General features: G+C 32.7%; 10 protein-coding genes and 1 non-coding gene across 11 annotated transcripts; 2 read left to right on the forward strand and 9 right to left on the reverse strand.

The window, feature by feature from the left end:
• Positions 1–481: 481 nt before the first annotated feature.
• On the reverse strand, positions 482–2215 carry BRF1 (transcription factor TFIIIB subunit BRF1; the record flags this gene model as incomplete). Its single annotated transcript, XM_001645755.1, has 1 exon — positions 482–2215. One exon carries the CDS (start codon positions 2213–2215, stop codon positions 482–484), a length of 1734 nt encoding a protein of 577 aa, XP_001645805.1.
• Positions 2216–2933: 718 nt separating this feature from the next.
• On the reverse strand, positions 2934–3947 carry NOP1 (rRNA methyltransferase NOP1; the record flags this gene model as incomplete). Its single annotated transcript, XM_001645756.1, has 1 exon — positions 2934–3947. One exon carries the CDS (start codon positions 3945–3947, stop codon positions 2934–2936), a length of 1014 nt encoding a protein of 337 aa, XP_001645806.1.
• A 2331-nt stretch (positions 3948–6278) lies between these two features.
• TSC13 (trans-2-enoyl-CoA reductase (NADPH) TSC13) lies at positions 6279–7217 on the forward strand (the record flags this gene model as incomplete). The annotated part of the gene is made up of 1 exon (XM_001645757.1): positions 6279–7217. The coding sequence occupies one exon, from the start codon at positions 6279–6281 to the stop codon at positions 7215–7217; it is 939 nt and encodes a 312-aa protein (XP_001645807.1).
• A 355-nt stretch (positions 7218–7572) lies between these two features.
• Positions 7573–9075, reverse strand: CDC7 (serine/threonine protein kinase CDC7; the record flags this gene model as incomplete). Its single annotated transcript, XM_001645758.1, has 1 exon — positions 7573–9075. One exon carries the CDS (start codon positions 9073–9075, stop codon positions 7573–7575), a length of 1503 nt encoding a protein of 500 aa, XP_001645808.1.
• A 490-nt stretch (positions 9076–9565) lies between these two features.
• On the reverse strand, positions 9566–12298 carry KAP104 (Kap104p; the record flags this gene model as incomplete). The annotated part of the gene is made up of 1 exon (XM_001645759.1): positions 9566–12298. One exon carries the CDS (start codon positions 12296–12298, stop codon positions 9566–9568), a length of 2733 nt encoding a protein of 910 aa, XP_001645809.1.
• Positions 12299–12822: 524 nt separating this feature from the next.
• On the reverse strand, positions 12823–14961 carry BUD14 (protein phosphatase regulator BUD14; the record flags this gene model as incomplete). Its single annotated transcript, XM_001645760.1, has 1 exon — positions 12823–14961. The coding sequence occupies one exon, from the start codon at positions 14959–14961 to the stop codon at positions 12823–12825; it is 2139 nt and encodes a 712-aa protein (XP_001645810.1).
• A 1096-nt stretch (positions 14962–16057) lies between these two features.
• Positions 16058–17293, reverse strand: Kpol_1010p71 (uncharacterized protein; the record flags this gene model as incomplete). The annotated part of the gene is made up of 1 exon (XM_001645761.1): positions 16058–17293. One exon carries the CDS (start codon positions 17291–17293, stop codon positions 16058–16060), a length of 1236 nt encoding a protein of 411 aa, XP_001645811.1.
• Positions 17294–18280: 987 nt separating this feature from the next.
• On the forward strand, positions 18281–19417 carry MED2 (Med2p; the record flags this gene model as incomplete). The annotated part of the gene is made up of 1 exon (XM_001645762.1): positions 18281–19417. The coding sequence occupies one exon, from the start codon at positions 18281–18283 to the stop codon at positions 19415–19417; it is 1137 nt and encodes a 378-aa protein (XP_001645812.1).
• Positions 19418–19738: 321 nt separating this feature from the next.
• Positions 19739–20590, reverse strand: PTC1 (type 2C protein phosphatase PTC1; the record flags this gene model as incomplete). The annotated part of the gene is made up of 1 exon (XM_001645763.1): positions 19739–20590. The coding sequence occupies one exon, from the start codon at positions 20588–20590 to the stop codon at positions 19739–19741; it is 852 nt and encodes a 283-aa protein (XP_001645813.1).
• A 1168-nt stretch (positions 20591–21758) lies between these two features.
• RPT2 (proteasome regulatory particle base subunit RPT2) lies at positions 21759–23072 on the reverse strand (the record flags this gene model as incomplete). The annotated part of the gene is made up of 1 exon (XM_001645764.1): positions 21759–23072. The coding sequence occupies one exon, from the start codon at positions 23070–23072 to the stop codon at positions 21759–21761; it is 1314 nt and encodes a 437-aa protein (XP_001645814.1).
• A 451-nt stretch (positions 23073–23523) lies between these two features.
• On the reverse strand, positions 23524–23605 carry Kpol_1010trna1. The gene has a single exon. It is a non-coding gene; the product is annotated as a tRNA-Ser (tRNA).
• Between the last annotated feature and the right edge of the window lie 1261 nt (positions 23606–24866).

Raw genomic sequence — 24866 nt, forward strand, 5'->3', positions numbered from 1 at the left:
CCTCTTTATATTGATTAAATTAATTTCGATGCGATGAGATGAGATGTTTCTGTAAAATTTTCATATTTAGCTATTGCCCGAAGATAATTCCGTAGCAAAGGACAGTTTAATATAGGCGATGAGGTAGAAATTGTGCATACAAATAAATATAGACAGATTTAACCAAACCAATACATATTAAAGATGTACATCATATAATTATAGTGGGATGGTTAATTGATTAATTTAAGGATGTTATTATATGATATAGTATTACATAGTTCATTACATATTGGAAATAAAAGAAAAAAATGAAATAAAGATAAAGGTTGAAAATATCAATAGTAAGAACTTTAAAGTTGAGCTCATATAACTACGAGGATCAAACTTTTATTTAGGATGCTGTGAGCCATATGGCAATGTTGTTAAGTGAGGAATGCAATTTTAACAGGTTATTATTATAGATGATTAGATCATATTAATTGTTTTTTCTTCTCATTGTTTATTTGAATAAACCATCGATAGCGTCATAATTGATTTTTTTTGAGAAACTAGCTTTTTGTAACATATTTTTAACACTATCGGCAGTAGTTGATTCGCCATTTTCCTCTGCATACTTTAAAGCAGCTTGTAATCCATTTGGATCTAATTCAGCAAGAATTGCTTCTTCATCATTTTCCTTTTTGGTGACTTTCTTTCTAGGTTTCCTTTTCTTTTTACCAGAGGTATTACCTGTAGCTAAATCGGCTTCTTGTTTCAATCTTTTACTTTCCTGTTCTAATAAGAAATCACCATTTAACCCAATCCAAATTCTTTCTTTCAATCTTGAGGCTTCTTCATCTAGAAGTTGAGCGTCTAATTCTTCGTCATCAACGTCGTCTAGGTTATCAGGATCATCTTCTACTTTGGCCAGTAATGAATCGGTGGTAGGCAATAAATGAAGATTTTTTGGTCTATATGGATCATTTTCTAATGAGTAACCATCAATTTGATCTTGGAATTTAGAATTTTCTTCTTCTTCTTCGTCATCGGAATCCACATTGACACTAATTTCGTCTGTTTCCATCTCAGCGACGCTTCTCTTCTTACTATTATTATCTCCATCAAGTGCGTCTTGACTACTAAAAACATTAGAATTATCGATACCATGGGTTGTTTTTATTCTATGTCTTACTTGCTCTCTTTGTTTGGAAAACTTCTCAAGATAAAATAATACTTCTTTTGAGGATAATCCTTGCTCACCTAAAACTTGTGTTAAAATTGGATTTTTACTTAATGCCTCTTCACTAGTCTCATATAATTCATCCTTCTTCAACTTTTCCTTGATTCTCATTTCATTTCTTCTATTTTTAGTAAAAGATGGTGGTTGGGTTGACGGTTCTGAAGAATCACCTTCTCTGAATTCCTTGATTGATAATTTAGCGGACTTTGTATTTTTGAATTCATTTAAACGTTGTTGTAATGTTTCTTCTGCAACATGGGATACAGCAACAATTTCTGAATGGGTTCTTCTCAAATTATTCATTCTACATGCTAATAAAATACATGCACCTGCAATACCGGCTGGTCTTCTACCTTCATACATCCAGTCTTTGGACATTCTTTGAGCAAGTTTTACTGCATCCTTAACGACCTTAATCTTCTTGTCACCTAAATCTAATTTTTCAGCAAAATGTTGAATAAATAGGGATGGATCCGCCAAAGGTAAATTTGTAATATGCAATCTTTTAACCATTTTTAAAAAGGTGGCACCGATGGAATAAACACTGACTTGTAATCTTGAAGAAAAATCAATTAACATATGATGGGTTTTCTCCTTACGACATGCAATATACAAACATGAAGCAATGACATTTTGAGATCTACGACCTTGAACAAAGTTTTGATGTAAAGCTAACTTATACCATTGGTGAGCTGCATCTGTGATATATTCAGGAATACCTAATGCATGGGAGACTGCTCTAAGTTTTCTTCTAGCATTATTAATAGTAGTTTCACGAGATTCTAAAGCACTTGAACCACCATGAGAACCAAATGCAGCATGAGCTTGATCTCCACTAATGAAAGAACCTTGTACTACAGCAGCACCAGAACTTGATTCACCAAATGTAACTTCTGAAACAATTGGGTTATCTTCAGACACCATACCACATCCGGTACAGACTAAATCATTGTTGGCATTTGACGTTTCTCTAATGAAGTCAGTACCTTTACAACCTTTACAAACGGTAGCCATTTTTAAAAGAGATTTTCTGTACTATTCAATATTAATAAACTATTTCTATTATGGAATTATCAGCCCTAGTATGTTTAAGTTTAGCAAAACAAATTATTAGAATTAGACAACCTAAAGATACAAATACGTCTAAATAAAATCTGAAGTAGTCGTACTGATATCTAAATTAAATAAAAATGGTATCTGTTATTAAAATATTCGAATTTATCATTATATTAGGAATGTCATCTAATCTTAAACATCATGTCTTAGTAGTAGTTTTATTTAACTTTTTGATTCTTGGTGTAGACAACTACGCGTTACTATTACCCGGATACTAAATAAATAGACAGTAACAAGGATGACGGACCACTATCATATCATAGTAATTAGTTATTTTACTCTCAATATTTGTATCTACATCTATTTGTATCTACATATAATTGTATACTTATATTGGTATAAATTGTTATAAATAATTATTATTTCTTATTCATTTGAATAGCCAACGAAAATTAATGCGGTGAAGTTATTTTAAATTATATAATTATCTAAACAAACATACAGGCATTAGGCTGTAATGTTAAATATCTATTTTACAAGGTCAAAAAACCAAATTTAAAATGGAGAGTAAATTAAAACAAAAATATGAATAAATAAATGAAATAAAACCATTTTCCCTTTGTCCTCTGGTTTGATTAAAGGCATTTGGAGGAAAATTGTGAAAAAATCAATTTATTCATTTCTTCAAACCACTTCTCATATATTTACCGATAACGATACAATGGTCTCTTTCATAAGGTTCTAAGGTTAATTGTTCTAATGGCTTGATACGTTCTTCACGTAATTTTTGGACTTCTCTTGCGAAAACAGTTTCGGCATCGACGGTGGAGTCAATACAGTTAGCTTTAATAGAGATGACGACACCACCTTGATCTTTCAAGAACATGTGAGAGTTCAAAGCAATAATACGGGCTTGATCTGGTTGGGCAACATCTGCAAAGACACAGTCGACCATACCGATCAACATTCTGTATTTTTGAGGATGTCTAGCATCTTCGATGATTGGGATAACATTTGGTCTCTTCTTAGCCATGGAGATCAATTCTCTACCTGGTCTGTGAGAGAATTCTACGGCATATACAACACCTTCTGGACCAACGACATCAGAAACGTGTGAGACAGAGGTACCGGAGGCAGCACCTAAATATAAAACCTTCTTACCAGGGGCGATGAACAATTCATCTAAACCACCCATGATACCGGCGGCCAACTTAGATCTGAAAGGATTCCAAACACGGTATTCAACTTTAGTTGGTGGGACACCATCTTCTTTAGAAGGTTCTTCGACAGAGATTCTTTTTTCACCGTAGACAGATTCACCTGGAGCCATGTTTTTAGTAACTAACAAATCTTCTTTACCTCTGGCGATGAAGACACCATCATGCTTGTGTCCTTCAATGATAACCTTGGCACCACCTCTGGCACCACCTCTGGCACCACCTCTACCACCTCTGCCACCTCTGTCACCACCGAAGCCACCTCTGGAACCACCACGAGGACCACCTCTGCCACCACCGAAGCCACCTCTACCACCTCTTGAGCCACCTCTACCACCTCTGTCACCACCGAAGCCACCTCTGGAACCACCTCTGCCACCACCGAAGCCACCTCTGGAGCCACCTCTACCTCCACCAAAGCCACCTCTGGAACCACCTCTTGAACCACCTCTTGAACCTGGTCTGAAAGACATTATTAACTATTTTAAAAAAAAATTTTCTTTTTTGGTTTGGTCTGCTTGATTGCAAAATGTATAATAAACTAGATGATGCTAGAAATAAAATCAAGCTTTAGTTATACTGCAGGTATGATATATATATATCTTTTCCAATTATCTAATTCTATAATAATCTATTTCTTTCTTGTAAAGAGAGAGATATTAATATTATAATTAAATATGTAATGCGATGAGATGAGGAAAAAAAAAAATAAAAAGAAAAAATGTAAAAAAAATTTTCTTCTCTTTTCAAGTTCTTGTTCTTAGTAGACAAAAATAACTATATCAAACACACTGATTATGGGTGATGATGATAATGAAAGTACAAGTATAAATAAGTCTCTTAATATATAACATGAATTACAGTAAAAATTTATTAAATGCATCTTTAAACTAAATCTATAAACTATGTTATATGAAATGAATTGAAAATAAAATTTTTAAAAATTAATTGAGTTCCATTGAGTTGGGATGAATTGAATTGAATTCAATTCAACTCAATTCAATTCAGCATAGAGATGGTTTAGTATTATTAAACAGTTTTCTCTCTCTCTCCATTTCTCTCTTGCTCTGGTCTTTGTATCCTATCTCATAGCACAGCATTGCTTCTTTACCACTAACTACCATACAAAACTATCATTATTACTATTTTTTTTGTAGGTAATTTAACGTTTTGCCATACAAGACCTGGTACTGAAAAAGAAACGACGAAAAATTTTTTCTTTCGAAATCTTGAAAGTGCGATGTGCAGTGGTTTCTCTGCATTTGGGTTTGTTGTAGTGCTGGAATTTAAATTGTTTTTTTTTCACTTTTTTCTTTTTTTTGTTTTTTGATCTAGAAAAGAAACGAGACAAATTTTTATTTTGCGATGAGATTGGTCACTACATACGCACGATCGATGGCCATCGTTATTTACGTGGGCTGTGCCTTCAAGTCCATTCTGGACAACAAGCAGTACACAATTTATTTTGTCTTGCCTCGTACAGGAATCGAACGGGTGTCGCTTCTAGTGATAACTTTGATCAAAGGTTTCCAACTTTCGAAATCAATCCGAAATGAAAAGCGAACCGAACGAAACCTAAAAGTGGAAATTAATCAGCTTTTAGAAGAGGGTACACACATTCTATTTTCGAAACTGATTAAATGGAACAATTCTTAGTACATAACCAACTTATCTCAATTCGAACTCTCTTATATATAGATTTATATCTGTATGCCTAGATATGATTTGATACAAGAACGAATTTGTTTAAATTTATTTATCTCGATGAATGGCACATATTGAAATGAATAGAAGTGGGGAGTCCTGAATTGCAGTCATGGAGTTTCGGTCTCGGTTTATAATGAGTGTTTTTCATACGTTTCTTAAAATGAGACATGCAATCAATATACTTGCTGCTTGAAATGTAGAACAAAAGGGAACCCAAGAAAAAACAAGTAAATAACTAAAAAAAGAGATAAATCATATTGTTTTACGATTGATCTCTCAATACCGTTCCCCTTCTTCTAAATGATATTCCCTATACCCTTTGGTTTTCTGGCAAAAAAAAAAAAACTTATGCAACAGAAAATTGTAAATTATTAGTTCTTGTAATAAGGATGGGTATTCAAATTAGGATTAACCATCCGACTACTATTCAATTTATCCTAGCACACACCCACTCTAAAGGTTCCCTCTTTACCATCAATCCTCTCTATTTAAAATATTCCATCCCTCCCCACCCTTTCCCCCTCCAAAATATACATAAATAGATACAGAAAGATAGCACTATCTACAAGGTAAATTATTCTTTTACAAATTCGAAATTCGAAAGTAATGAATGAATGGCATTGCTAGATAATTTAAGAAATTTGGCAACCTTAATTAAATCCTTCTTATAATTCTTATATAAGAGTGTCCTTACTTCAAATACACATATTTATCTTGTTTCCTAGTTCACTCTATTATAATCACTTTCTTCATATTTCTCTACAACTTGTATAAATACTCAAGACACACTTGATAGTGATTAAAACCAATTGTATTCAGTGCAAGCCAATTATATTCAGTTTGAGACTACTATAATTGAGTGATATACTTCTGTTTATATTACATTGATCTAAAGGGAGAAAGGAAAAAGTTTCGAAATTGTTGAAAGAATAATAATTTATCGTCGACAGAAAACTTTTTATTCAACACTTATAGTAATTATAAAGAAGCAGAAAAGAGAATACAAAAGAATTATCAATTGTTTAATATTCTCATCATATTTTAATAAAAGTCAAGATAGGAAAGCATTTCATAATTAATTGATTAATACTACTACCATGTCATTAGTTATCAAATCTCGTTCAAAATCTTTAAAAGATACTGAAATCGATTTAACCAAGACTAGCAAAGTTCAAAGCATCTTGGAAATCATCTCATTGAGAAATAAGAATATCAACACTAATAGATTGAGATTGAGTGTTTTGAAGGAATCTAAATATGTCCCAATTTCAACTGATGAAGCTTTGAAAGAAGAAGCTAAAAAGGACGGTGTCACTGAAATTTATGTCAAGGACATTGGTCCTCAAATCTCTTGGAGATTAGTATTCTTAATTGAATACTGTGGTCCAATTTTAATTCATACTTTCTTTTACCATTTATCTACTTTAGAAAATGTTAGAGATAAGGTTCATAGTTCAAGAACTTCTTATGATCCATTCTACAATAAGATCGTTTACTCAATGGTAGTAGCTCACTACGCTAAGAGAGAATTCGAATCTATCTTTGTTCATAAATTCTCCCAACCAACTATGCCTTTCTTCAATTTGTTCAAGAATTCTTTCCACTACTGGGTCTTAAATGGTATGATTGCTTTCAGTTACTTTGGTTACGGTTTCTTATTAAGTGATTCTACTATTCAATCCTTATATGCTAAGTTGGGCTTATCTAACTTATCCCTATTGATTGCTTTGTTCACTGTATCTGAATTATGGAACATGTACATCCACATTAAATTGCGTTTATTCGGTGATGCCCAAAAGAAATTAGGTAACGCTACTAAGCGTGTAGCATTGAATGAAGGTTTCTTCAAGATTTTTGTTGCTCCAAACTATACTTTCGAAGTTTGGTCTTGGATTTGGTTCACATTTGCTGCTAAATTAAACTTCTTTGCCCTATTATTCTTATTCGTTTCAGCCGGTCAAATGTACTTATGGGCTGAAAAGAAGAACAGAAAGTATGGTACTAAGAGAGCTTTCTTAATCCCATTTATTTTCTAATGGCAACATGAACAATTCATTGATGTTTCTTTATAAAGTCTAAACTTATGACGGACTCTCGATTCGGTTCTAAATTCGTCCTTATTTCCTTCATTGACGGGTTACATTTCTTTACCTGTTAAATCTATAACTGAAATTAGGTAAATGTTATTCATTTCAATGCTTGCTATATATTTAATCTATGTAAATGCGAAAAGAATAATTCTATAAGTATTCTTAATTATTTGATTTGATTTGGTTTAGGTTTCTTTAGTTTTAAATATCTTAAAACCTGTTTGCCGATTGACAGAAATGGTGAAGACTTGTAAATTTCATCTTCTTGGTATCATTATTATCCATCATCCATCTCTTCAAATTAGCCGGATATTAATAGAACATCGTTATCTTCAACTCCACTATAATCAGTGTTATTTAGATCATCATCAGTCATCTCACCTTCGGTTGTCTCACCAGCATCTGTTAACTCATAAAAGAATGCACTATGTATTAATTCATCTGCCGAACTACGTTTTTGGGGATCCATTTCAAAGCATTGTTGTAGTAGTTGAAAGCACCAAAAATGATCTGACCAAATTTCTTCCTGATATTTTTTTAATTGATATGCATCCGCTCGACTTTTCATGTCTTCGCCATTTGGTAATTTTGGTTCAATTGAAACTTTGTCATGTAATTCCTGACTTAGATAACAATGAGTTTCAAATGAAATGCTATATTCTGGAAATGTGCCTTCTTCGCATTCTTTATTTAATAGATCATATACGAAACCTTTTAATCCACCTGGGTATCCCTCTTCTTTAATATTCTGTATATTACTAACTTCAAAGCCAAGACCATGGATGTTAGCACATTTTTTTAATTTTTTCCATCCAAATATTGAACATAATTCAAGCAATGAGTCGGTATCATCCAAACTTTGGAACATTGGGAATCTTCTTGATAATAAACTTAGTAATATTACACCAACTGACCAAATATCAATCTTAGTTGTCTGGGCGCCACATTTCATTAACACTTCAGGTGCTCTAAAGCCTCTAGTACCTGCTCTATTTGCCCTTTTCACTCTACGTGTCTCATATTTTGGATAACCCTTTGTAAGATCTATATTATTAAGACCGTTTAAATGTACCACTTTACCATTTTGAATTGTAATCATTGGCCCGGAAACCCCATGTGGAGCAGATAATCCTGCTTCCCTCATGATACATGGACAGAATTGTTCTTGGTGCCTACGTTCTTTAACAGAAATTGTATTGTCATCATTTAATTGACCATTGATCTCGTCCAAATAATTTACTTGCATTTCTGCTAAACCAAAATCAACTAGTACCCCACGACCCAATTCTGGATTATATAAAAAATTTGTCGGTTTTACATCTCTGTGTATGATACCTTTTGAATGTACAAAATTCAAAGCCTGTAATAACTCCCACATATATTTTTTTATACCTTTTATTGGAAGGTCTCTATAGAAATTTCTAAATTCTTCATGTTGGTAATAAGGTAATACTGCTATAACTTGGTCTCGTACCCTAGTAGCATCGCATAATGGTGCTACCCTAATACAACCAGCCAATATATACAGAAGATTTAATTCATTGTATATTCTTTGGGGAGATGACGTAACATAAATTTTTTTCAATGCTACATATTTTGCTTCTGATGACCAAAAATGTGATGCATATTTCTGATAGATCTTACCCTTTAAATCCTTAGCCTTATAAACCGATGAAAAAGTACCCTCACCAATCTTATCAAGAAGTTCATAATCATCTTCCAAAGTTGGAACCTCTTCATACAAACGGCTCATCTCTTCTTGAATCTCTTCTGGAACATTATTTCGTACTGGTTTCACACTCATCCTAACCAAAAAAGTGATTCTATAAAAAAAGTGATTCTATAAAAAAAGGTCTCACCACCACCTTTTTTACAGCTATTGCTATAATCAGTTAAAATTGTATTTCGATAAACAACAACCTTAATACATCAACATTAAATATCAGCTTTTATCATTACCAATCTTAAAAAACATCTTGATCTGATGCTTGTTTTTCAATTTTCGATACTTTGATATTGCAGGACAGGGCTTTTTCCAGCCATAACGAATCATCACGATAATTTAAGCTGCCCTTCGCCAGTAAACCAAGACAAAATGTGATGTTATATGGAAGAGCAAAGAGCCAATAAAGTTTATTAATCATTCATATTTGTAGATATTCTAGATTATTGGTATTATATTGATTTATAGAATTTTTCTTCTTTTATTACAACTATTAAAAAAAATATTTAATATTCTATTATATGCATTTATTTATTTATAAAATAAATTGAGATTAAAATTAAAATTAAAATTAATTGATGCTGCTGAATTGCTGCAAAAATGATTGTTCCTCTTGAGAAAAGGATAGTGATTGAATTTTGTTAGAGTATTTTACTAACAACGTTAAAACATCTTCGGCAAATACACTTGCATCGACATTAGTTGATAGTCCTTTAATTACTTCTTGTAAAGTAATATTTGACATTATAACTTGGTCACCGGTTAAATTTACAATTTTGATGAAACCCATGTATGCACTGCTTTTTTCTTCTAAAGAATCTAAATCTTTAACTGATTTGCACCATTTGTTCCATACTTGTTCATTGGCGAAAACGCCAGATGTAAATACTTCTGGATGTGTTAGTGCCATTCTTCCGATTGTTACCGCAAGGTTTTCTGTAATGGCACTATCAACAACTTGGGTGGTTGTCGTGAATATATCAAGTACAATACGAGACATATCGATAATGAACTCTCTTAAATCGATTCTTTCACTTATCAACCCAAGGGCCCATACGGCATTGACTACTGCAGGTGCCCCATCCATATCATCATTGTGCATTATTTCGGTACCAATTAGTTTCAGAAATTGTGATAAAGTCCCTGCTAGAAGTTGAGGATTGAAATAATATACAATGTCACCTAATAATGCAAAACAACTTTGTCTTACCTCATGCACTGGATCTTGAAGACATTGCACTATAACCTGTAAAATTGTTGTATTTTTACCACTTTCTGGAAATAGTAGGTCTTGTGATTTAGATCCCAGGCCTTGGACTAAACCATCGATCATATCAATCGATGTAATAATAAAGTCCTTTTCTGGTGCTGGAATGGAAGGATCGATTTGTGATTGGGCTTCAAGTTCGACACAATGACAAAGTATTCTATATGCCCTTGAGTAAACATCTTGGGACATTGGCAAAAATTTATCCCCTAAAGATGCGGCTACACATGATAAACATTCTAATAATGGCCACAATTCTTTGTCATTGTCTGGTAATGATGACCATTTATTAATTAAATGTGGTAATATCACTTGCATTGCGGTATCATCGAGTTCGACCTTTTCTGAAAATCTACCAACTGCATCATATAATATGATTAAATTCTTCTTCTTATAGAATTGGAAACATTGATCAAATTTCTGTAATAACTCGGTGTATAATAGTGTTTCGACTAGTTCAGGGTCACAGTTTTCAATAAAAACAGCTGTACTGCTAATAGCCGCTTCTTGAACATCCTTCTTCTTATCTAATAAAGCATTTAAAATATTTTCCAAAACTGGCAATAAAAATTCAGTATGATCAGACAAAATCCAAGTAGAAAATCTGCTTAAGGTCCAACAGGTAATCTTTCTAACAGGAGCCCATTGGTCTTTTAATTGTTCGACTAAAAATGGGATTAAAGTTGGCAATTGATCATCGAAATATTTCATACCACCTTCTGCCATTGCACCTAAAGCTAAAACCGTTGCTTCTCTAATGAACCATTTATCAGAAGTCAAATGTTCTCTCAAGTATGGGAATGCTATATTCAAAACATGTTGTGGGAGCAAATTGGTCAATACATCTAAAGTGGCAGCTGAACATTTTCTCAAATTCCATTCGGTATCTACATCATCACCATCATCCTCTTCATCCTCATCCTCACCGGAACCATCTCTTTTCTTCACAATACGTGGTGCAACTGGTTTAATGTCTTCATCTCTATCCTCTAAATAAGCATCATCTTCATTCGAAGCTTCAAATGTCAAGATTGCATCTTCGTTGTAAACCATTTTGGCCAATAGTACTGGAACGATATCATTAACGTATGGTTGTATAATATGTTCTGGGATATGTGAACTAGTTGCGAAAGCATGCAAAAATTCACAAGCTTCAATAGCAACCTTTTCATCATAAACTGCACCAATAATACGAAGCATGAATTGAATAATACCAGGAAGATGATCAACCAATTTATCAGGTCTAAATTCAAGTAAAGTTGCAAAACAAATACATAGTTGAGCTCTGACTGAATCGTTAGAATCATTTTGGGCAAGTTGAAAGATTATATTTAAGAATTGATCCAATCTAATGATAAAACTTTGTGCCTGTAATGGAATAATTGTATTAATACATTTAACTGTTTCAGATTTTATTACTGCCCCATATTTATCTTCGGAGATAAATTTCAAAAACGTTTCGACCAAAATATCCATAGGCTTAACATTTCCAGACCATTCTAATTCAAAAAATTGCGCACTATCTTCCATAATCTTGGATAGAGCTTTAATACTTGATTCATTGCCACTCGAAGTCAATTCTAATAACTGCGATAACATTTGAATACCTGCTGGGTCATCCCTATGCTGTCTAAAATAGGTAGAAAAGAGAGTTGTAATAACGATACCTGTAACATTATTAACCAAAGAATTGTCTGAATTATATAACCCATGAACAATGTTTGATTTAATGTATTCGATATTATGATCACCTTTAAACAATTTATCTTTTTGAAGCATAGAATTTTTCAATAACATACCAGCAGTAGCTCTATTGTTCTGTAACTCAACAGAAGAAAATGAAGACTTCAAAGATTGATCAATTTCACCTTCAATTAATATATAGCATAAATAATTTAGAAATTCTGGCTGCGATTCAAAAATTTTCAAAGACTCCATTGCATTATTACGTTCATTATGGTCTGGTGACATAGAACTCTTCAGAAGAGTCGCTAATTGCACAACCGAAGTTTCATTTGGCTTCCAACTAGTGCTCATTGCAATCAATAATTAATATATTCACCTCACAATCTTGTATGATACAATTATAACAAATTTCAGTTGACTTAAATCAATGAGATGAGCTTTAAAATTATTGATAAATTTCTTTAAATATCATCGTTATTCTAAATTTGATATCAAGAATTTAATGGTTGTAAGACTTCGTTTATGACGATAATTAGTTGATTGAGCCACGTGATGTGATCTCTCTATATATATCTCTCTCTTTATACATGATGGTAATGAATAGATGGCAATGGATACTAATGACAAGAACTTGTCTTATATATAAAATGATTGTATTGATATATTAAATTAGATGCTAAAATAAATGTAGTAAACTGTAGTTGAAAGAAAGGGGGGAGGCGGGAGTTGTTGGTGATAATTTCCCATTTCTGATAAGTGAAAGAATAATTATAACGACAACCAAGAATAGATGAGCATAAAAGGGCAAAAAAGATGTAAAAGAACCTCTTTGTAATTGTAATAAATAAGATCCATTGGAAATTTAAAATAATTTATTATTCTTGAACAATGTCGTCGATTTGTCTCATTAAGTTGTTCATTTTGTCAAATATCGGATTGTACAATTGTTCAATTAATGGATGTTGGGAGATGCCATCGATGCTTTCTATATTTTTATGGTTTGTTGTGGATGCATTTTTACCAACTGAATGAGTACTACTAATACTCATGCTAGATGGGATTCGTTCAGTTTCCATGTAAAAATCATCAGAAGAGGAATTATGGGCAGAAGTTATGACTTCTGATACTTCTTGCTTTTCTATATTATCAATTGAGTTTGATGAGTCTGAATAATTTGAAGAAATATTCGTGCTTTTTTCTGTAAAATTGGTGACTTCTTCCCCTTCATTTTGTTTCTCATCATCGTCTGTTTTTATATATTTCGCTATTGATTCTTCCACATCCAATTTTTTTGTACTTATTTCCGTTGAAGCATTACTGATATGAACAATAGTCTCCTCTGTTTTACTCTCTAGAGTAGTCGTAAGGTCGGTGTTAGATTTTACTAGTTTCGATATATCTTGGATAGCTCTAGATGATGGTAAAGATGTATTTTCCGGTTCGAATTCTTGGTCTTGCATTTGTGGTGAATCATTGGTGAACTCTGAAGATGAAGGGGAAAATTCTCCAATTGTAGAGATAGAATAATCTGAATTTGAATTTTGTAATTTGGTTGAAGTGTTAGTGGCGCCAAATGGTGGCACTGGAGCTTCAAATATCTTCTGTACGTTATCTTCAATCGCTATGTTGGCATCAGTATCTTCTATGGAAACACTGACAGGAGTCGAAGTCGTAAGTACTATAGTTGCATCTGAAGTATCAGGTGAGGCAGGAGGGGTAGGATGTTTCTCTTTTGAATCTTCATTTGTGGTTGATCGAGATTGTCTCACTTTCTTAACGTTCAATGGCTTTAATGAATCGATTGCAAATGAAACATCGCTAACAACCTCACTTACATCATCATTATTCATTTCGACCTCGGTAAACTCATCGTACAATTTGAACGAAACTTCAGAATCATCAGATTCTGTTACAAATCTATCTGCATACGTTATCACATCACTGAAACTCACCGATTTGTTTGTCTTATTATAGTCTTTTAAATTATAGTCTTTATTTGAATCGCCATCACCGGCATCATTTTCTTCTGTTGGTGCATCATTGGTGGTACTTGAAGATTCTTGTTCATTAGCCGAATTGATTTTAAGAATATTCTCAGACCTACTATTCAAAGATTGATTTGACATATTTTCGTTTTTCCAACAGTTTAATCTTGCTAATCTCTCTGGGAATGTTTCTAGAATTTCAGCAGGAGCAAACCCGATTTTATTATTACGGCATTTTTTAACCAACCACCAATAAGAATCTTGATCATTTAATAATATACATGCTTCATCTTGTTCTAACTTACAATGTGAAGGATCTGGACCATCAAATGCGTATAGTGCATAAACTTTTTCTGGATCCAATTCTTTTGGTGGCGGTAACTGCTGATAACTGTCGTCATCTTCTAGTTCATCTTCTTCATCTTCCTCAAGGTCGTCATCATCATCTATTCCTTTATCATCCTTTTGAACTTGTTCCTGTTCTTGTTCCTCATCTGTATTGCCATAATCCGAAGAGTCATCTTTAATATTTGGAGGTGTTCTATTAATAGTATTATCTTCGACGTTCATATTTTTTAATCGTTCTTCTAGGTTATCTTCGAAGTCAGAGTCTGAATAGTCATAAGCGTTTGATAATCCTATCGATTCGTCATCGTTATTAATATGGGAGTTTGAATTTGAATTTGAATTTGAATTTGAAGTTGAATTTGAGTTTAAGTGCGACTTTGATAATGGATGATTCGAATCCTTTTCAGCGATCAGATCGTTTAATAACTTTAATGGAGATCCTAGATTGCTTGTAGGTGTCAATATAACACTACCGCTATTACTGATATCATCTGAATTGCTACTTCCACTATTAGGATCGTTATTAAGCGAAGGTCTTTGAAATTTCATTTCATCAACTAAATCTGGATCATTTAGTAGATCATTATTGATAGAAACTGTTAGATTGTTGATTGAACTTAAGGAGCCGTTGCCGTTGTTTCCTATGCCTGAGAACCCTTTGATACCGTTGAGTCCTTCCATTATATGGTATATGAGCTATAGCTTTGAAAATACAAAATATAGAAAAAATGGAATGAAGTCAAATAAAATGCAAAGTAAGTGGTTTGATGATTCTTTTCTAATATAACAATAATTGTAACTGAGGACACCACAACAGGTTTCTCGAATATTATAATACTTGATAATTATAGTATAAAATGTAATGACCAGTATTATTAGAGATAGAGAAGGTCAAAAAGATAAAAAAAAGAACACTTATAAAAGAGAGTCAAATAAATACCATGGAATCAAATAAACTCTATCAACAAAAGATCAGAAGTTATAGTACTTAGAATAGCTTGACTGTGTCCTAAATAAAACCGTTATTCCTATTCTATTCTAGTTTTCTGTATTCTTTCTCTTACTTGTCAAGTAAAAACAAACGCTAAAGATAGAATTAAAAACCTTTTAAGAGTACCCTTCTCTTGTAGCCAAATGACCAAATCAACGCAGTAAAGAGAACAGAATACCAATCACAATATATATAATATTATATGTATGTATCTGTGATAAAAAAAACGTATGTGTATGTGTATTAAGTAGTATCGATCAGCACCTGCAAAGAGTTAATAATTAAAACTCATCTTTAAATTTAAACTGAGCTGAGTTTTTTTTCACTTTATTTATCTTTGAATCAAAAATATTGAAATTTAAAACTGGGCTGGTCTGCGCTGGACAAAACGATTAAAACTGATGAAGTCATATTGCGAAACAAAGTGATGTGATGATAGATGGAGGAGGAAGGGGAGGGAAGGCGGGACAGGGAAGGGCCTTCTGAGGTAGCTAACAGAGAAAGACCCTTGCATTTGTAAATGTATGTCGTATATGTTTGATTATGTTAGCCATAGTGTAGTGAATAGTTGATTAATGCGATGAAGAATGGAATCGCATTCTTCAGTGACTGGACTTGAATTGACTTGGCTTCGTTATTGTTATTAGAAATGGTATGAATGGACATGATAGTGGAAGGTTGGAGGACAAATAAACCCAAAAAGATGGTGGTCTTATAAATGAGAAGCCAGGAGATTTTTGAGTGTTAACTTTATTGATTTCTTGCCTGTTTCTTTAGTTTTAAGTTTTAGGAATTGAATATAGTTTGATAATTACATTCTTCTAACCACCATTGAATGCTCTCTGGAGAGTTTTCTCTTTGTAATTGTTCGACATTTGTATTCAAATAATTTGATAATTCATTTAACTGTGAATTATTTAGTGTCATGTCTTTATCTTGTGATGAAGATGATAATGATTCTTCTGTATTGTAAATATTTTTAATTGTTTCAAAAATATTTACATCTACTTGTGGTGACACTTGTTCATCTTGTGTTTCATTGGGTTCTTTCCAAATTATTGAATCCTTCATTTCCTCCAAGATATATGATCTATCCATTAATTCTTCTTCTGTTAATTTTTTCATTGTTATTGACATTCTACCATCTTTATCATAAGTTGCAATCATTTGGTGTGTGCCCATATCCTTTGCTGTTAAATTCTTTGGATTATCATTAGAAATATAATTCTCACTGTTATTTTGAATTTGATTTTGATTTTGATTTTGATTTTGATTTTGATTTTGAAGTTGGATTTGACTTTGACTTTGTTCTTCTATTGCATTTGTTTCATTGGGCGTATACATAGTTTCATCAATTGAAGTTGAACTCATTTTTTCACTTGTCTCACTCATTGCCAATGGCGGTTTTGAATACTCGATTTCTACGATTTTAGTATTGCTGATTTTTCTTCTAGTTCCATTATTAGTTGAAGCCTGTAATTTTAGAGACTCTTTGATATATTTTTCCTTTAGCAATTCAAAACTCTTATTACTTGCTGTTATAATATTGCTTTTGTTATTGCTGTTGCTGCTGCTGTTGTTCTCGTTGTTATTGCCATTGCTGCTGCTATTGTTCATTCTGACAATAGATTTACTTTCATCAATTTCCAATTGTGCCAACAATTCAGCGACACCATTACCACATCCCCTCTCATCCCTTTCGATCTCAGCTTCAGCCTCAGCTAGAGCTTCAGCAACTTGCTCCGTGGTCAATTTATGGCATAGTCGATTGATATATCTTTTCACTTTAGTAATTAGTTTCTTTCTGGAATTATACTCCAATGTCTTTGTCATTGCCCACAGTCTTTGGAAAACTTTAAATAACAGCCATTCAATATTGGCAAACACTCTATAGATCAAAGTAGTTTGTATGTAAAGAACAATCTTTTTAAACAGATTTCTTTCTGTGTCATCAATATTAACGTCACAATTAGTACATTTCTGTTGTTTTATAGCACTATTGAAGTCAATAGATTCGACCATTGGTATCAAAACAGCCACTAAACCTTCTCTGCAGTATATAGGTACTTATATATTTATATATTTATATATTTATATATTTATATAGGTATATATTTATATTAGGTATGTATATAAGTTGTGTAGTTTTTTATATATTGCCTGATCCAGTGACCCAGATCTGGTACAATTTGTAATCTATATTATACAGCTACTTATGAATAGGCGTAAATGTGTATAAAATATATAGAAGATTGGAGGAACTGATCGCTAGAATCAAACCAAAACTTGACCAACACAGTTCTCTCCCACAGTCGAGGTATAATTCCCAAAATCCTTATACTCTGAAGGATGAACTTTTTATCATAAAAATTGATCAACCTTGTATCGATGACATAAAAACCTTTAAAAAAGCACTTGTGTCTGTCTGTCTTGCGTCTAATCCACACAATCTTTATATACGTATGGCCTTGAATGCAGCTTCTATTCCACTATACATTCTACTGTCTCAGGTCAAGACTTGTTTCAAGATAAACAATCTTTATAGTAATAACTTTTAATCTTTTATATCGTTGTTATTCTTATTGTTGTTGTGTCAGTTGGAGGATTCTTGATGGCAATTCCAAATTTGATGTCACATTTTAAGGGAACCTGTCCATGTGAATTTTCAGTCATGTGACCATACTGTCATGTGATCACGTTGTCATGTGATCTGGATTACCCTCCCTCTGGATATTTTTTTTTGCCCAAATTTGGATCGAAAGGATGGGAATAAGAACAAACCACGAATTTGAAAAGCTTAAATGGTAGTAAATAGTGAAACATTGACATGATCATGAACAAATAAATGTATAAAATATATAAAATATATAAAGTTAGCTTACTTTAGTGGAATCAGCTGTAGTTTGTATTAGGATTACTTTGATTGGTGGTAAGAGAGAGAGAGTGTGTGTGTGTGTGTGTTTGTTTAGATTCAATTTTGGATTCCTTTTTATTTATTCTCTTGCAAAAATGGCTACAAAATCAATTAATTTAGGTGGTGGCACCGGTGGTAAGAACAAGTTGGTGGAATGTTTTGAGGATATTTTGGAGGTCTCGTCACAGATGTTGGTGCAACAGCAGTTGAAGTCTATCCAGTTGGATAATTCTGTGATTAGTGGGTTTAATCAAGGCCAACAAAAGGTTTTATTAGAAAAAGTTACTTTGTTTCATTCGATATTGGATGATTTGGAAATTACTTTGAATAAAGGTAAAAATTATGTCGACGAGTTGACCAAGATTGGTAAGGATAAAGAAGAAGAGAGAGAAAGGGTTAGAAGAGCTGAGGAAGAGAAAAAAAGACTGCTGGAGGAAGAAGAGAAGAAAAGATTGTTGGAAGAGGAAGAGAAAAAGAGATTACAATTGGAAAAGGAGAAACGAGAAGAAGAAGAATTGAAAAAGAAGAAGAAATTAGAGGAAGAACAAGAACTAGAATTGGAGAAATTGAAAGAACAGCAACAGCAACAGCAAGCTGAAAAAGATAAGTCAAATGAGGAAAACAATAGTAATAACCTAACGTCGCCAACTTTCTTCCTAGATACACCAACTGATCTAGTGACAGATATCACAGGGAGTAATAAATCAGCACAGACTCCACAACAAGTTGAGTCTAATCTAGTGACTGCCGCCACAAGTGCTTCCCTCGATAACCAATCTCCAAATCTAAATAAATTGGATTCGTCATCTAATAAAGATAAACAGGTCAATAATGATCAACAGAGCGAGAATAATAATCAAACATTGACTACCTCTGCATTTGATGATCCGAATAGTTTAGATATATCGATGTTCCCTGGTCTAGACGGCGGTGCTTTCGATCTAGGTAGCTTTGGTGCATCAGACATGAATTCACTTTCTAATAATTTATCTACAGGTAGTAATAATGCTAATAATGATTCAAATAACTTGAGTTTGTTGGCAAGCAATGAAAATCAAAGCAGTACTAATAATAATAGTGATACAAATAATAACAACAATAACAACAATGAATCAAGTGTTCCAGTAAATACGGATGATTATTTAACTTTGAACGATTTCAATGATTTGAATATCGATTGGAACACAACAGGTGATCCAGGTGATTTGGACTTGAATGGATTCAATTTGTGATAAGGTTAAAACTTAAAAACACAAAAGAATAAAGATGAAAAAACAACATGATACTTACTATAACGACCTATATAAAATTAATGATTTATATTTCCTTAAGAAAACATTATTTCCATTACCTTCCTTTGGTGATAGATAGACATAATTATGTAATTAAAGTTTTAATAATAAGAATATATATATATATTTAATGTTATTTTACATTTACAACTATGCTGGTAATCATTTGAACCATATAATTATTTATTCTGTCTTCTTCTTTCTTCCTTTATTTGTTATTTATTTATTTACGTAAATAGAAATGCAAGTATATCATGTCATCTATAATGATACAACCATAACTGTGACATTATCAGTGGTACCGTTCTCTAAAGCGTAACGCACTAAAGTTTTGGCTGCTTCATTAGGATCATCGATATTGCTAATCAGTTCGCAAGCTTCTTGATCGTCAATAACATCCCATAAACCATCACATGCAATAATTAAGAATTGATCTTCTTCAATGATTTCAACACTTGTAGTAAAAGGGTTACCTACTACTAAACTATCAAAAAATTTATCACCAAGAGATCTCGTTACCGCTAGCATACCATTAACTCGGCTCTTCATAATTAAACCCCCTTCCTTCTCTATTCTTTCCATTTCTAACGCATCAGATGCCTTGTGATCATAAGTCAGTCTTATAGCTTGTCCATTTCTAAATAATATAATTCTTGAATCACCAACATTGGCTGTATATAACTTTCTTCTATGTTCTTTTAAGTCCATTACGTCTTCAGGTGTGCCTTCTGGAACATCATCTGGCAATTCCCAACGCAAAACACACACAGCAGCAGTACAACCACTGCTACCTGGTAATGTCGTTATGATTTCTCTGTCTGCTGTGACAAACGAATCGTTTAGAATGTCTCTTATATCTCTAGTTTCATCATTCAATATTTGAGATTCCACTATAGTATGTAGGTGGGATCCACACCACTTTGATGCTTGATTCCCTGCATGGCCATCAAATACTGCAAAATAACCCCAATCTAATCTTGATGCAAAATTTTTAACATATGTGTGAACATCTTCCATTGTTCTACGAAATTTGGAATTTTTATTTTCAGCAACGCCAACTTTATAGGATAATTCATATTCTAATGAATTGTCCTCATTTTTGGTATCGCTCATGATTTGTAATATAATTAATGCAATTATTTCAAACTGTCCCCTATCTAAATTATTTTTCCAATTTTTATTTGAATTTGTTTTTTTTTGTCCTCACTAGTTAATTTTCTTCTGAGGTCTCTCGCAGTGATATTCAGTTCTCACTATTAATTCAAATTGTATATGCTATTTTAAAGGTTATACTGATACAACCACTCAGTTCTTGCCTTTTTCTGTTTGATTTGTAACTTGATTTCGACAAACAGTTAAAATAGATCAAATTGAATATAACCCTAATTTATAAACTACTGTACCTTCAAATATATTTCCTAACCTAGAATCCCAACTAATACGAACAGAAAATAAATTTCAAATGCGTAGAATAGGTATCGATGTAATTAAATTTCCCAATAACAATCAGTCAATGTAAAATCAGAACTATTATTATCTGGATCAAATCTTTTATAATTCTTTTCACTAAAAAATATCCTAAAATTATCAGCAATTTTCACAGTATTATCAAATGCTTTCCTTTTTTTTATATATATAAATATAATGTATTTCACTTTATGCTTCTATATTTTCCAAATAATTGTCCCAAAATAATTTGAAAAATTTCAATCAATTTACTAATGTTCCATATCAATTGGAATTCTGAATCTAAGCAACGTTCAATAAAAAAAAATAACCAACAATATTATCAATATCTATAAATGTTTCATTGTATTACATCTTTAAATCACTTTTACTCATTGATTTATATTTTCCATAAATTGCAATAAATGTCAAATTACCTAAACAGTTTGATTTTCGTTTATAATGATTGGCATGGTACGTGTTTTGGGATGTCACGTGAAGGCGTTGATAAATTCAATTGGGGGAGGAGGGGGACTAAAAAGAAGAGATGACAGTAAGTCAAGGTCAAAAGTAGGTGAACTAACCTGGTTTCTGATAAATATGATGGCGGCAGCAATATCAGTTGGCTATAATTCCAACATGTCGCTCTATTTTCTTTTTATAAAAACAAGAACTTGGTTCAATTGGTAATAGTAATTATGAGAAAAAATTTATATTGTTTGTAAAACAGGAGATTTATGTAAATATAAATTGATATAGTATAATGATATAGGCTTTTGATTCAAATCATTATTAATTATTTATGTTTCTTTTCTATTTATTTTGTGTTCATGACCTATAAGTATAAACCTTCCAGGTTTTCTTCGACCTTGTTCTTCAAGACACGTTCTTTACCTTGTTTGAAATCTTCTGCGGTGACTTGCATTCTTCTTTCTCTCAATGCTAGTAAACCAGCTTCTGTACACATAGCTTGGATATCAGCACCTGACAGGTCATCTTTTGAAGTCACTAATTGTTCTAGATTAACATCTTCGCTCAAATTCATTTTCGATGTATGTATGGTTAAAATTTTTCTCTTTGTTTGTAGATCAGGTTGTTCGAATAGAATCTTACGATCAATTCTACCTGGTCTAATTAATGCAGGATCTAAACTTTCGATTTTATTTGTTGCCATTATAACTTTAACATCACCTCTATCATCAAAACCATCCAATTGGTTTAATAATTCTAACATAGTTCTTTGGATTTCTCTTTCACCACCACTATTTGAATCATATCTTTTTGTACCGATAGCATCGATTTCATCAATGAAAACGATACTTGGTGCATTTTCAGCCGCCACTTTAAAAATCTGTCTACACAATCTTGGACCGTCACCGAGATATTTTTGTATTAATTCAGAACCTACGATTCTCAAGAATGTGGCCGATGTTTGATTAGCAACTGCTTTTGCCAATAATGTCTTACCAGTACCTGGGGCACCATATAATATAACACCTTTAGGTGGTTTTATACCCATTTCTTCATATAATTCTGGATGTGTTAATGGTAATTCTACGGCTTCCTTAATTTCTTGGATCTGTGATTCCAAACCACCAATATCACTATACGACTCAGTTGGAGACTTGTCCATTTTCATTACAGAAACCATTGGATCGGCATCATCTTGTAGAACACCCACAATAGACATAGTTTTATGATGTAAAAGGACAGAACAGCCAGGCTCTAATAATTCTTTATCCACAAAGGATAATATAGATACGTAATAATCCGGCATAGTTGGACTGGTTACAATAGCATGGTCATCATCAATGATTTCTTCTAAAGTACCTATACTTAATGGGTTACCTCTAATTTCAGCTAATTGTTTCTTCTCTTCTTCTTGTTTTTTCTCGAACGGTTTCAAAATTTCAGAATTAGTGACAAACTCCTCTTCTAACAACAAATGATCTTTAATTCTTTCCATTCTTAATAACTTCAATTTACATCTAGTATTTGGATAAATGTTTGGTAATTTCTCAGCTGTGGAAGGACCATGCTTTCTCTTTTTCCTACCAAACTTTGACTGAACAGGAGGTTCATACTTGGGCTTTTGGTTCCCATCCTTCTTCTTCTTTTTATCTTGACCAGAAGATACACCTTGACCCATATTTTAATAGAATTATTTATGCAAAAAAGTTATCAGTGCTTGTTATCAAAGTAATCCAAAATAAAATTAAGATTAAAAAAGGCACAATTTTGAAAATAAAGTAACTTTACAGACAAACCAATATATTGCTATATGACAAAACCAGATACGTTGGTGTGGTATTTGCAATTGGCAATGATTATATATACTGCTTTCAATTGCTAAACAACCTATTTATTGTACATTTTTATTTGCCACCCATTCAAATAAGCTATAAAATCAAACTAAATAACTTAATTTTAAAGCTCAGTTTCTAAAATTTCTGAATCTTTTTTGATTTTTAAAAAAAAAGTTGATGTTTCTGCGTATGTTTCTGAGTAGGATGGAGAGATGAAAAGGGACGTCTCTCTCTCTCTAGTATATTAGTAGTACACGGCAGGAAAAAAATTAATATTATATGAAAAAGAAAATTCGACAACTGCAGGACTCGAACCTGCGCGGGCAGAGCCCAAAAGATTTCTAATCTTTCGCCTTAACCACTCGGCCAAGTTGCCACTTTAACTTATAGAAGTTTTTAGTGATTATTAATTCATGTTGCCATCGTCTAAATGCTAAAATCACATGACAAAACAACCTAATGTCACATGGTTTCAACGTGCTTAGAACGTGACTCTATGAATGGCACTAAAATAATTAGAAGTTAGCTCGACAACTCTGACAGACTGGTTCTGTAACTTTAACCTGAGTACTCTAGGATAAAGTGTAGGTATCGATTAATGTTGTGACCTAAGTTATAAAGAATACATCTATAGGTTCCTAGAATATTGTTATCACCTGGAGGTATAGTATTTGTTTTATTTGGCCCTGAAATAAATACTTTAAACTATTACTTAGTTGTAGGTTTAATTGGTATACGTTAGAATGAAGGTTTTTAGGCGTTTATTCTATAGGATCTTAAGGGTTGAGATCTGTAAGTTAAAGTAAATATCCTGTTAATAATAATGTAGTTCTATATTCTTTTATGTACAAATTAAGATACTAAATATTATACAATAATATACAATAATTTACAATGATCTCTTTAAATGTCAATGTTAATAGTATGGAACAACATTCTTGTAATGACACACATGTCTTTACTGTCAAGGTTCGTATGAAGTAACCTCGAAGTAGTCTGGAAATAATACATATTTGTTGCCCTAACAATATTCAAATATTCAACTGAAGATTACGAAGATGTTGATAGTATCGGGAAATGGTCTTCCGATGGCAATTACTATAAATACCATAATAAACAGCAATTGTTCGACCGTCACTGGCGAAGTCGATCATTGAAGTAATTTGGCTCTCTTGTATACGGAATAAATTGATACATATACTTTGTACGAAATGCAAGTGACAGCGACAGAATCTTTACCCTCTACTATCCAGGTGAAAGTCACAACAAGGAGAGATAGGGCTTGATGGTGTTGTAACCTAAAATGTATGGTTTACACTAATGGGTTTCACGGTTATGGCATTAAAGGTTATGGGGCAGTAACGGTTATGGCATTAAAGGTTATGGGGCAGTAAAGGTTATGGCAGTAAAGGTTATGGCAGTAAAGGTTATGACAGTAAAGTCTTGTAACCTAAAATGTATGGTTCACACTAATGGGTTTCAAGGTTATGGCAATAAAGGATATGGCAGTAAAGGTTATGACAGTAAAGGTTATGACACGTTGCAATTGTTCGATCGCAAATGTCATACTCGACCTTCTAAGTAATTGCCAAATCATATCATAAGAAGTGAAGTGCAAAGGCATCATTATTTATTAT

This window comes from Vanderwaltozyma polyspora, genomic scaffold (assembly GCF_000150035.1).
Source record: "Vanderwaltozyma polyspora DSM 70294 KpolScaffold1010 genomic scaffold, whole genome shotgun sequence".
Lineage (NCBI taxonomy): Eukaryota > Fungi > Ascomycota > Saccharomycetes > Saccharomycetales > Saccharomycetaceae > Vanderwaltozyma > Vanderwaltozyma polyspora.